Source organism: Neopelma chrysocephalum, unplaced genomic scaffold, assembly GCF_003984885.1.
Source record: "Neopelma chrysocephalum unplaced genomic scaffold, ASM398488v2 Primary Assembly neopelma1_321, whole genome shotgun sequence".
Classification (NCBI taxonomy): domain Eukaryota; kingdom Metazoa; phylum Chordata; class Aves; order Passeriformes; family Pipridae; genus Neopelma; species Neopelma chrysocephalum.
In genome coordinates this window covers 72,845-85,339 of record NW_020897984.1, presented here as the reverse complement: position 1 = coordinate 85,339, position 12,495 = coordinate 72,845, and the positions used below count along the sequence as shown (strand labels likewise).

Sequence of the window (12,495 nt, the reverse complement as noted above, 5' to 3'; positions counted from 1 at the left end):
TGCGCTGTGGCTCTGCAGCCACCACCTGCCCACACCAGCTCCTGTGGTGGGCTGAGCCTCTGCTCCAGCCGTGCCTCCCCGGGGCTAAAATTAGCAGCTGAGGCCTGGCTGGGGAGCTGGGAGTGGAGCCCAGACCCCACCGCGGAGGATCGGGTTTCCCCCCCTCCCTGCCACAGGCCTGGCAGCCACTGGGGCTGATTCCCGGAGCTGGGCCCCCCCTGCCACCGGCCCCACCGGCAGCCCCATGCCAGCCCTGCCAGGCCCAGCTGCTTGCCCTGCACTGCAGGAGGCTCAGGAGGGGCTGTGGGATGGGGGGCACAGTGCTGTCCCTCACCAGGCTGGGGCCGAGCCCTCTGCCCCTGGCACACAGGACTACCCTGGCACAGGCTGGCAGTGACCTCTGTTCTCAGCCTCCCAGTAGAGCTGGTGGCTGCAAGGGGGGCCCTGTGGGGATGGGGCTGTCGGTGGCTCAGGTGGTGCCCTGGGGGTCTTGTGCCGGGTGCCCAGGGCTGGCTCAGGGCCGGGCAGTGACCCTGACATTCTCACCATGAGCTCGGGGCGTTTTCCTGCCAAGCTGCCTTGGCCCTACGGCCACACTGCCCGTGCTGCCTGTGCTGCCCACCCTGCCTGCCCTCTGGGCTGCCATGGCTCATCCCCGTAGGCGTCCTGGAGGGTCCCGGTCCCACCGGGGCCGGGGCAGCCGCCATCCATCACCCCTGAGCGGCTGGAGCCGTGGAGCCGAGCGCTTTCCCGCTACCGGGAATGGCGGGGCGACGCCCGGGAGCGCCGGTTCCAGGCTCAGCCGGGCCGGGTCGTGCCCCCGCCCGCCGCACTCCCGGTGTCCCGGTGCCGGTGCCGTGTCCCCAGCTGCGGCGGTCACCGTTCGCACGCGGCACCGGCCGAGCTTCGGCCCGGGACAGAGCCCCGACGGGCAGAGTCCCGGGGCTGCCACGGCCGTACCCGGTGCGGGAGCCGTGGGCTGCCTCGAGGAAGCCCCGACGGAGCCCCGCGCGGTCCGGTGCCGGGGCCGGAGCCGGGGCCCGGTGGCCGCGCGGTCCCGGCCGGTGCCCCGTCCCCAGCCCGCGGGGCCGCGGATGCCCCCCCTCCGCCGGCAGCGACTTTTCCAGTAAAACCGCCGCAGAGATCCCGGCTTCCCGACAGGCCCGGCCTCCGCGCCGGGGGGGCGCCGGCCGCCCTTAACCCTTCCCGGCCCGACGGGCGGCTGCGGGCCCGGGACCCGGGGCGACTGTGCCCGCCCTGCCCGGCCCGGCCCGGCGGCTCCGGGGACCTGCGGGGGACTCTGCCCGCCGGGTCCGGGGCGGCGATGGCCCCGCTCCCGAGAAACGGGGGTCCCGGCGGTCCCGGCGGTCCCGGAGGCTCCAGTGCCGGTACCCGCGGCACACCGGGAGCCGCTGGGAGAGACCTGGACCGGGGGAGCCTTTCGGCCTCAGCCCCAGCGGGGTCCGGCCGTGTCAGGAAGGGCCCCCCCAGCCCACCGTGCCCCCCAAACAGAGGGTTTCGCTTCTCAGGGTGCAGCTGAATAGGGGCTGGACCCTGCTGCAGGGCACAGGGACCAACTATCCCAAGGGCCAAGGAGCTGGAGAACCACCGGGGGAAAAGCCCCTTTGCATTGTACCCCAGCGAGGGCTGGGGGTGGGTTGGGGCCCTGGCGCTGTGGGGATGGGGTGGTCGTGGGGTCCCTGGGAGAGCCCAGGTGCTGGGGCAGCTCTGGGGGCACCCTGGGAGAGTGCTGGTGGCAATGACGGCTCAGGGCCAGTGGCTGTGCCAGCTCCACAGCCCTGCTCAGCGCTGCATGGGGACACTCTGGCTGGGTGGGCAGAGCTGGGGCTGCCCAGGCACCGAGGGTCCGTGCTGAGAGCTGTGCAGGGCCGTCCTGCTGTGCCCTGCCTGCCTCCAGCTGCTGCACTGGCCGAGCCAGGGCTGAGGTAAGTGCTGTAATTGTTTTCTCTGTGGCCCGAAATGAATAATTGAGAGGTCTTTGAGGAGAATTAATTAGCCCGTTTATTGGCAGTAAATGCTTTTCTCCAGATGATGAAATAGATCCTGAGCCACACGTGGGGCAGGCGGATGCAGGTCGCTGAGGCTGCTCTGGAGCTCGTGGGTGCCAGTCCGCAGGCCAGGCGTGCCCGTGCCCCGTGCCCACCGTGGGCTCCCACGGCCTCCCAGCAGTCCTGTGTGCCCGGAGCTCACTGCAGGAACCTGGCATGGGTGGGAGCACGGGGCACCAAGGGGTGAGCAGGGTCCTGTGGCAGTGTGGGAGCCCTCTGCCCCTGTCATGCCCATGTGGCTTCCTGCTTCCCCCCCAGCTCACATCCCATCCTGGGGGCTCTCTCCCTGTGCAGACCCTGCTGTGTCCCCTTGTGTCTCCTCTCTTGGGGCTGCCAGGGTGGTGCCAGCTTGGGGCTTGTGGCCTGCACCTCCTCCTCCTCCTTCTCCTCCTCCTTCTCCTCCTCCTCCTCCTCCTCCTCCTCACCTCCTCTTTCTCCTTCTCCCCTGGGCATGAGGTGAAGGGCCCTGGACAGCCAGAAATGCTTAAACAAGGATTTCCTTGTTGCTGCACAAGCTGTTTGCCTTCTCCCAGGCCAGCCGTTAATGAGGTTTGGCAGGAGGCACCGTCAGCCCCAGCCATTGGATTTCTATAAATCAGCCTGGAGCTGATGCTTGGGGCTGGGATGGAGCTGCTTGGCTTCGGTGCATGGGACTGCAGCCTGTGGGTCATGGGAGACCCTCTGGGAGTGGAACATCCTGGCAGGGTGGAGAGGGGCAGAGGCTGAGGGGGCCAAAGGGGACAAGGGGGCTGTGGCTGCTTCCCGGCAGACAGGTCAGTGTCCGCTTCCAGGAATGGTGGAAAATGTAAAGCAAAAAACAAAGCAGCTTCCCACAGCCGAGGTGCTGCTGTGTCCTGATCTTTCCCACATTCCCACCTCTCTTCCCCAGACCTGGAGAGGCTGTTGGATGGTGGGATGGGGATGGCTTTGCCACCCTGCCTGCCTGCCTTGGAGCAGGGGCGGTAGCTGTGGCCGTGCATCCCCAGGCAGCCTTAGGCAAGCAAAGCGGGGCAGGCAAATCACCCAGGCCCCCGAGAAGCATCGCTGCAGCTGGGGCTGGTGGTCACTGCTGCAGCTGCCCCTGCCGGGAAGCAATGCCACAGTGAAGCAATGCCACAGTGGCAGGGCTGGCATGTGGGCCCTTTGCACTGAAGCCACTGCAGCAGATGTGCTGGCTGCTGCTGCTGGCACAGGGACACTGCCAGGGCTGCAGGTCCTGTGGAGTGCCAGGCTGCTGCTTCCCACAGGGACACAGGCTGTGCCCAGCCAGGACCCTTGCTGGGATGTCCGGAGTGCAGCAGGGAGCAGGTTCCCCTCAAGAAAGGCCTCCTGGGAACGGATGCTCAGGCAGTCCTGTGTACAGGGAAGGAGGCTCTGGGAAGCAGGACCCTTATCTCTGGTTTTCCACAGCCATGCATACCTGCTGTGGGCAGCCAGGCTCCGCTCTCCTTGCCGGTGGGACAGTTTGTTTGGGAACTGGCACAGCCTGTCTGTGCTGTGCCGGGCTGGGGGGAGCAGCAAGTCTCAAAGGTGATGTTTCAGTTCCTGCTCTGAGTGTTCTTCCCCCCTGTTCAGAAACCCCTCTGCTCTTGCTTGGAAAGAGAGTTTCTGCAGTGTGTGGAAATCAAGAGGATCCCCAGCCCCAGCATGGCTGAGGGGCTCCTCCAGGTCACCACTGGCTGCTGGAAAAGCTTCAGCCTCCCCGTTAGTAGCCTGGCCCATGGCGGGACAGTCTCCAGGTCAGTGGTGTCCCTCCAGGTCAGCAGTTTCCCCACGCAGTGACCCCACAGCAGGACAGCACCAGGATAATGGTGGGGGCAGTGAGCAGGGTCTGGCAGGAGCTGTTCCTCCGTCTGCAGCCACACACCTCCACCCTGCCGGCATTCCCCACTCTGCTCTCGTTGGCCTGGGGTACTACCAGCCTTAACAGGGGTGGGATGTCCCCAGTCAGAGGAGAGGGAAGATGGTGCTGCTCAGGCAGAGCCCCTGCTGTGGCTGGAACCTGCCACTTCCCCTCTGTCTGCACCCACCCGTGGGTGCGAGTGCAGCTGGAGGCTCTGAAGCAGCAGCAGCAGTGAGGGGAGCCCTCAGTCCCCCAGGGACCCGCTCATGGCTGGGGCAGCTGTGGGGGGCACAGCTCTGTGAGCGGGCACCTGCACCACGCTGGGAACCCAGGTTGGTCCTGGCCCTGTCGCTGCTCTGTCGGCCCCAGGGCCCTGCTCCGTGCCGTGGGCAGGCAGTCTCTGTGCCAGGGTGCCTGTGCCCACACCCCTCGGCAGCTGCTGCAGCTGCAAGGCTGGGGCTGGGAACAGGAACCCCGGCGGGAGGTTGTGCAAGGAGGGGGGACCCAGGAGGGCACGGCCGGTGTCGAAATTCCACGTTCTTACAGAAAAGCCCCCGGGCAGAATTCCTGACAGGGGTGATTCATCCCCCCCGCTGGAAGTGATGACTTTGCCTCTCCAGTAAACACTCCTCAGCCCAGCAGGGTGCCACTGCACCCTCCTGTCACCCACCCGTGGGATGACCCTGCCGAGGAGGGCCGGGGTGGTGGGTGGGTGGGAACGGCTGGGCAGCAGAGATGGGTGCCAAGGGCAGAACTGAATCCCTGGCTCCCTGCCCGGCTGCCATCCGAACCTGGTGCAGGCCAGCGCTGCTGCCAGGTGCTTTGGGGGGCCCGTCCCCTGCCAGGGAGGGCACACGGGACAGCCCTTTCCAGGAAGCGTGTGAGGGCAGCCAGGCTGCGGAGTTCCCGACAGCAGCTCTGGTTTTAATAACAGCAAATCAATGGATGCCCGATTCCGGCCAGAGCAAACTCCTGTGCTTCCTCCCCGGCCTCCCCCACCCGCGGCTTCCCTGCAAGGCAGAACGACACGGGTGGGAGCCCCAGCCCTGGCCACGGCACGTGGGGCTCCAAATGCTGATGTCCTGTGCCTGCCCGCCCTGCCTGCTGCACCCTGTCCCAGTGTGCTGCCTCCACCGAGCCTCACCCTAGGGAAGGAAGGTTGGGGGTCCTCGGTGCCCCTGCCCAGCCCTGCTGTGCCCACCCCCCATGGCAGTGCTGCCCCTGGGGCTGCTCCGTGGCCGGGTATTCCCAGCTGCTCCAGCCACTCGCTTCCCCAGCCCCGTGCTGTGATTCCACCTCCTCCCCGCGGGTTTGCACAAACCTCCCGCTCGCTTTGTGCTTGTTTTGAGAACAGATTAGTCATGGCTCTGAGCTGGCTTCCAGCAAACGCACAACAGCACCATGGAAAAACGAGAACAGCGAAGTGATGACTCAGCAGAGCTCCTGCTCCGTCCCTGGGGTGCCAACTGTCCCTGCTCCCGATGGCCCCGGGCACCGGTGGGACCACCCAGGGATGTGGCAGCTGGGCCAGGGTGGGTGGGCGACGGCAGGAAAGAGTCAGGGGCAGCGCCTGCCTGGAAGCTGCAATGGTGGTGTCAGGGTGGGACATCAGGTCCCTGGGGGTGACGGACCCTTGAGTACAGCCTCCTCCCCTTCCCCTGCCCCCTCCTGCACCCAGTGGGTGGGGGCTCCCCTCTGGCCTGCCGGCACCTTGCTGCCCCAAACCCCACTGCACGGGTGGCCAGAGCAGCTCCAGCTCAGTGCCCAGAGCAGCTCCAGCTCAGTGCCCAGCAAGGCCGGTGGGTGCTGCAGCTGCTGCAGTGATGGGTGGCTGGCAGGAACCCCCCAAACAGGCTGGGGATCCCCGGCTGTGTGGGCTCAGCGGTCAACCCCGGGCACCGGGGCCTCCCAGCCAGCGCCTGCGCCAGGGCCGTGCCAGTGACGGGAACTCCTGGGGCGGGCCCTTACCGTACCTCACACCTTGCTCCACAGCCCTTCCCTGCCCTGCCTTGGCCGGCTGCCCGGCGGCACAGAGTGCTGCCAAGCCTCCCTGCCAGGTGGCTTATTGTGATCCCATGGTGCTGGACACCAACTGGTGCTGGCTGCCAAGGATGAACAATGTAATTGCTAGAATTACAGTAAAGTGCTCCCATTCCCACTCATTAAATGCTGAGACAGGGCCCCTGGGTCCTTCTAGGGAACATCTGCTCCAGCTGTGCCCTCCACCAGCCACACGCCCCGTCCTCACCCACGCAGCACTGCTGGTGCCCATTGCCTCCCACTTGACTGGCACAGGCTGGAGTTGTTCTCTGCTGACGGCCCCTGGGGCCACGGGACAGGCAGAGCCCACCAGGCTGGTGGGGACATTCCAGTCCCCCAGCACCGTGCACTGGAGAGGAGGTGGCATGTGAGGAAGGCAGGGCTGGACTGCAGACACAGGGTCCCACATCCAGGACCCCCAGCCCCAGCCCCGTGTGTGGCACTGCCATCGCTGGCTCCTGTACCGGGGCTGAGGCCAGGGCTGATGTGAGGCCGAGGGATGGTCCAGGGCTGGGGTTTGGCACCTGCCCGTGGCTGTTCTGCCAGGGTCATCTGAGGACTCTGCGCTGGGCTGGGCGAGCGCACCCCGGGCAGTTGGCAGCCTGCACCCACGGGGACTCCGTGACGTGCCACGTGCTCAGCAGTGACCGCGGTTGGTGGTGGGCACCTCACCACTCCCTGTGAGTGCAGCTGCAACAGCAGTGAGGCCCTGGGCCCGTGTCCCTGCCGGGCAGTGCAGACCTGGGGCTGGGGGCCCGGGGCAGAGCAGCTCATGGAGCTGCTGATGGAAGAAGTGAGGACTCCACAGCTGCTGGCTCTCTGGAGCTGGCCACGTGTCTGGCTGGGAAAGCAGCAACAGAGTGGAGTTTCCATGGGGATGTACACAGCCTGCTGGGCTCGACTGCAGCCTGAAATACTCCCAGGCCTGGACACGGGGTCCTGCTGCTGCCCGCTGCTCCCCACCTGCCTGCAGCTCTGCCTGGCCCTGGGAGAGCCAAGGCCAAGCCAGCCCCCATGACTCCCCCGGCCACCAGGACTCTGGGCCAGGTCACCATCAGCTGAGCTGCTGCTGGGACAAGTACTTAGAGCAGCACCCCATCTGGGCAGAGGCCCAAGAGGAGGGCCAGTTGTGGAACTGTGGGGCTCCAGGAACATCAGGCTGCAGCTCTGCTCCTCCTCCAGCCCAAGCAGTTACCCGTAACGAGCCCGCAGTTGGGGCCACCAGTGCCGGCCCCGAGTGATGCCGTAGAGCCCATACTTGTGCTTCCCAGCAGCAAGAGAGGAACAGATGTCCCAGTCCCTGTTCCCAACCATCCCCGTGGCCCTGGCCTGTGGAGGAATTGCCACGTAAGGAGCAGGTGGTGCCATTTACAGTAAGTCCCCAGCTGCTGCACAGCCCTTTCCTGCATCCTACTGGAAACGTGGCAGTGGACGTGGGAATGTCCTGGTGCTGCGGAGCTGAGCGGGAGGAAGTGAGTGAGGGGAGCGCTGCGAGGTCGGCGTGTTTGTGAGCTCCCTGCCTGGCTCTGCTGCCCACTGCCTCCTTCCTCGGGGTCCCAGCGCAGGGCTGGGGAGTCCTGCTTCCCTGTGCCTGGCTGGGTTTTGGGTACCGGCAACAGAGCCGCGGTGTCGGCTGAGCCCTCCACTGCCCGCCATGCCAGGAACGCTGGCTGTGGTGGTTTCCTGTTTTGGATCTGCAGGGGCTGGTACACACCAGAGCAGGTTTCCTGCACCCCTGACCCTGTAGGGTTCAGGTTCACCATCCCAGTGTACACTTCCTTCTTGCGCCAGTAATGAGCCAGCAGTGTGATGGGAAGCATCAGCAGCTGCCCAGCACTCCATGGGGAGGCCAGGCTGAGGCAGGATGAGGGGTTCCAGAGGTTGTGGGGCAGCCGCCTGTCCCTTCCTGACCACTGTCCTGTGCCCCAGCACCTCGTTGGGTTCTCATTGGGCCTGATGCTCTCACCTTGCTCTGCACAGCCACCGTCACAGTGTGGAGGAGGTGATGGCACTGGAGACAGGCTGCACTTACAGATGCACTGAGTTCTGCAGCTGTAAGAGAGACCCAGGCTGTGGGGATCTACAGGACCCCAATATCCTAGCCCTGCTCCTGGAGCCCTGCCCAATTCCCATCTGGCTCCTGGCACCGTCACACAGTGACAGGATCTGATTACCCCAAGAACGCTTTCCCCATCCAGGAACCCTCCCAGGGGTGAGCTCAGCTCCCGGCCCTGCTGTGGGGCAGAGGGGAACTGCCTGCGGGACACGCTCCATCGGCCGCTTACGAAACGCGGGGCCAAGTCCGCCTGGCTGCTCTGGAGCAGGCGAGAGGTTTGTGAAACCTTGGGCAGGGATTTGCCCGACAGCTGCCGTGTCACTGCTACCGTGGGCTTGGCTTTGTTCCAAGAAACCCGTGGGGCTGGTGCAGCTTCCCGGACTCTCGACTCAGCCGTGGTTGCAGCACCGTGAGGGAAGTGGCCCTCAGACGGTGGTGCCGGGGCCCTTCTGGGAAGTGGAGAAGCCAGGGCTGTTCCCACAGGGATGGGAAGGCTGGGGTCTGCCTGGGGGTCTTGGGCAGGGCCACTGTGGGCAGCCTGGCCACCCTCTCTGGGGTCAGCTTCCCACTCTGCCCCAGCATGGGGTGCTGTGAAGCCCTTGCCTGCTGGGGGGGGCTGAGGGTGCTCATAACCTCCCAGGGCCCTGGTTCCCCCTCCCCTTCTGCGCCACGTCCTGCCCAGGAGCGGTGATGCTCTGCAGGGCAACGCTCCTGCTGGCTGGGGGCTGCTGTGCCCACAGCGCTGCTCCCACACCACCCCTGGCACGGGGTTGGAAGTCACCAGCGCTGCTGGGAGCCCTGACATGGGGGATGTGCCTCGGCAGGGCCTGGCGGGCAGCCACCCGTGCGCGTGGACATTCCTCGCATAGCTGCAGCGGGTGCCCGGGCAGGCCATGGCGCTTCCTGGCAGCCTGTGTGCCATGGCCCTGCAGGGCAGCACCAAAATAGTCACTGGGGCTGTGCCATGGCCACAGCCCGAGCTGGCACACTCACTATCCCTCTGCTCTGGGGTGATCCCTAAGGAAAGCCTTTTCCCAGCAGCTGGGGTTCCCCAGAGGTGGAGTATGGTGCGTGATGCCAGGCATGACACCCACAGTGCAGGGCTGTGGGTGCCAGAGGGGCTGGGAAGCACAGGGTGCCCGGGCCCAGCCTGCTCCTCACAGCCAGGGGCTCTGGGAAGATTGTGGAGGGCTGACCCCCTCCCAGGGGATCACCCACATCCATGGATGCAGCTCTCCAGCTGGCACCGTGCTGCCCACCAGTGAAATGGAGCTGCAGGTTTATTCCCATGGCCCCTTCACACCCTCAAGGAGCAGAGGCCAAGCACTCCTGAGGGCCAGGAGATCCCTGTGGGCATCCTCTCCCTCCTCCTCCTTCTCCTGTCATACCCTCCCTTGGGCATCTGTGCCCGGCTCAGGGTCTGCACAGGACAGAGCTGTGCCGTGGGGGTGAGCAGGACCTCGGCACCCCCTGTCCCGAGCCTGCCCTGCTCCCAGAGGAAGCACCACGTGCCCTTCCTATCCGCACCTCTCCATGCCCTGTTCCCGCAGCTCCCGGCCCCGGCACGTGCCAAAACAGGGCTGGGGGCAGGCAGGACTCGAGTGCTGCACGGGGGCTGTGCCACCAGCTCGGCTCCTCCACACCCGGGGCCACGGGCTGTGTCCCGCCGTCCAGGGACTGTCTGTGGTTGCACCATGTGCGGAGCCGGGAGCGGATCCCGTCCCCGCGGCTCGGCTCAGACATACCTGAGTGCTGGGGCAGCGCTTACGCAGCCGGAGGGGCTGAGTCACTGCGGGATCACCCGGCACGGGCAGCGGCTCCAGGAAACGGCACTTACGTGGTGTAAACACATCCCGGCATTGTGCCTGGGCCGAGCGGCCCCGGGGGCGCAAGGGAGAAATCAAACCAGATCTGAGGTTTTTCATTAAAAAATAGTGCTCTTTATTATAAATTATGGAAACATTTCCTTTCTGAATATAAATATAAATATGTGCAAAGTTTCGTCTGAGTTTGGTTTTGGTTGAATTTTCAAGCATGGTTTTTGCTCAGCCCTCAAGGCTGGAGGTGAAGATGGAATCTTTATAAAAGACAGTGATTCACGTTGGCCTGTAAACATCCCTTTGGTTAAAAAAAATAATAAAAATTAAAAAAAAAAAGCCAGAAAAACCCAACCACTTCTCTGGGCGGATGCAGAAAAGCACTCATGAGACGACACGCTCCAGGGGATCCTCCTGCCACGTTCCTGTGGGAATCGGTGCCGCACGGAGCAGCGTGGCCGGGGTCTGTGGGAGCGGCTGGGCAGAGGTGGGGTGCAACTCCTGGTAGTAAGGGCCCGGGGTGCTCCTTGCAGACACGGTTGTGTGGGATTCAGCAGCGTTGGGACGTGCCACTTCCCCTCTGGCTTCACATCAGCAGGACCTTCATCACGCAGCCTCACCAAACAATGTGCAGTAACCCAGATTGCGGGGCAGGGAGAATATTAAGGCTTAGTCCCCTGGAAAATGGCAACGAGGGAACAAAGGCAGCAACCTCCAAGTCTGGGGCCTGGTGTGAAAAGAGCTTCCACCCACAAGGAGGCAGTAAGAGGTAAAGTACAGTATGGGCAAAAAACGCCTTCCTCTTAAAACCGAGGAAAAGCGATCAGGCACTCCTGGGCTCCAGTGCTTCCAGTTCCTGGGGGCAGAAGGGGCTCTCACCGGGACACCCCCAGGATGGGGTTGCCGAAGTGCACGTTCCTCTGTGTCACAGGAGCCATCCTGGCTGCCCGAGCCCACAGGAGCTTTGCCAATGGGCTCACTGTAACTTCCACAGGCCGGCCGGAGCCATCCCCCTTCCCTGTGGAGAGGAGGTGTCGTGCTTCCTTGGGGGTCCCCCCAGCACCAAAGGTGCCCAGCTGTGCTGGCCACAGCCCTGGGCCCACAGCGGCTTTCCCCAGTCCCCCTCCTCTCCTTCCCAGAGGGAGAGGCTCGGCGTGCCCTGTGAGCTCCCACGCCGGTGGGGCATTGTGCCTGTCCCTTGCTCTTGTGCTTGTAGCGTGTGACCTCGCTCTGCTGGCCCCTTAGAGGGGGGCATCATACTGGTCCAGGAACTCCTTGATGGGGGCCGGCAGCTGAGTCATCTTTTCATAGGAGTCCAGGTGCCCGTTGACGGTCTTGCGGCACAGGTGCTGCAGGGTGGAGACGCTGGAGGAGAGTGGGCGGCTCAGCACCAGGGGGATCTTCTCGCCACCTGAGTAGATGTAGTAGGTGCGCTTGGGGTGCAGGGCCCCCCCCGGCTGCTCGGGGACGGCACAGGGCGCGGGTGGCATGTAGTGATGGACCAGCTTGAGCACGCAGTCGAAGCGGGGCACGGGCTGGCTGCTGTGGGGGTCGCTCTGCAGGGAGAAGCTGCCGCCCTCGCACTGGATGCGCAGGTTCTTGGTGCCCGACTCCGTCTTGACGCTGAGGGTGAAGAAGTGCCGCTGGTCCGAGCTGTCCCTGATGAGGAAGGTGCCGGCCGGCTCGGTGCTCAGCAGCAGGTTGGCCTCGCCGCCCGTCACTGTGCTCCAGTAGAAGCCACTCTCCTGCAGCTTGCGCACGGTGTTCAGCACCAGCTGGTACTCGCTCTTGGAGCTGAACGTCTTGAGGCGCAGGCTGGTGTCGAGGGGGTGGCTCATCCCGGCAGCGGGGAACTTGCTGTGGGTGACCATGGCGCAGGGAGCCAGCTTCGCGTGCTCGGGGTGCTGCTGCCAGCAGCAGCCGCTGCTACACCATCACCTGCGGCAGAGACAGCGGTGAGCCACGGCACCCCGGTCCCCGACTCTCCCTTCCCGGGAACATCCGCACCGGCCAGATCCCTGGCTGTTGTCCCCCGGCATCTCCGATTCTCCCTTCCCACGGCACCGGCACCCCCGGTCCCCGGCTCTCCCTTCCCGGGAGCACCGGCAGCTCCCGTCCCCGGCGCTCCCCTGGCCAGGGGCACCGCTTCTGCCGGTCTTCTGCTCTCACTCTCCGGGGGACATCGCTACCTCCGGCCACCAGCTATCGCCCCGCTGAGGCACCGGCATCCCCGGTGATCCCCTTCTCTGGGCAGCAGCGGCAACCCCAGTCCCCGGCTGTCCGTTCCCAGCAGCACAGACACCCCCGGCCCCGGCTGTCGCCCCGTCGGAGCGCCAGCATCCCCTGCTATCCCTCTTCCCTGGGCATCCCCGGCGATCGCCTCCCCGGAGGTACCGGCATCCCCGGTGCCGGGCTGTCCCCCCTCCCTCTCCAGGACCCCGTCCCATCCCTCCCGAGCCCGTACCTGGGGCGCGGGAGCCGGTCCCGGCGGCGGAGCGAGGCCGGCGCGGCGGCAGAGCTGCTGGGGCGGCCCGGGGCGGCCTCTTATAGCGGGCGCAGCGCCCGCCCTCGGGTTCCTGGAACTGCGCGGCTTCTTGTAACGCGGCGGCGCCGCCCGCGCCCCGCCCGGCCCGGCCCGGCCCCCCGGCGCCCCGCCAGCCCCTGCTCCGC

General features: G+C 65.5%; 1 protein-coding gene across 1 annotated transcript; it reads right to left on the bottom strand.

The window, feature by feature from the left end:
• Positions 1-9,925: 9,925 nt before the first annotated feature.
• On the bottom strand, positions 9,926-12,344 carry SOCS3 (suppressor of cytokine signaling 3). Its single transcript, XM_027705242.1, has 2 exons — positions 12,290-12,344; positions 9,926-11,763 (listed from the first exon to the last, which is right to left on the bottom strand). The coding sequence occupies exon 2, from the start codon at positions 11,694-11,696 to the stop codon at positions 11,067-11,069; it is 630 nt and encodes a 209-aa protein (XP_027561043.1). The 5' UTR covers positions 11,697-11,763; positions 12,290-12,344; the 3' UTR covers positions 9,926-11,066.
• Between the last annotated feature and the right edge of the window lie 151 nt (positions 12,345-12,495).

Coding starts and splice junctions, on each gene's coding strand:
- SOCS3 (XM_027705242.1), bottom strand. CDS start 11,696: ATGGTCACCCACAGCAAGTTCCCCGCTGCCGGGATGAGCCACCCCCTC.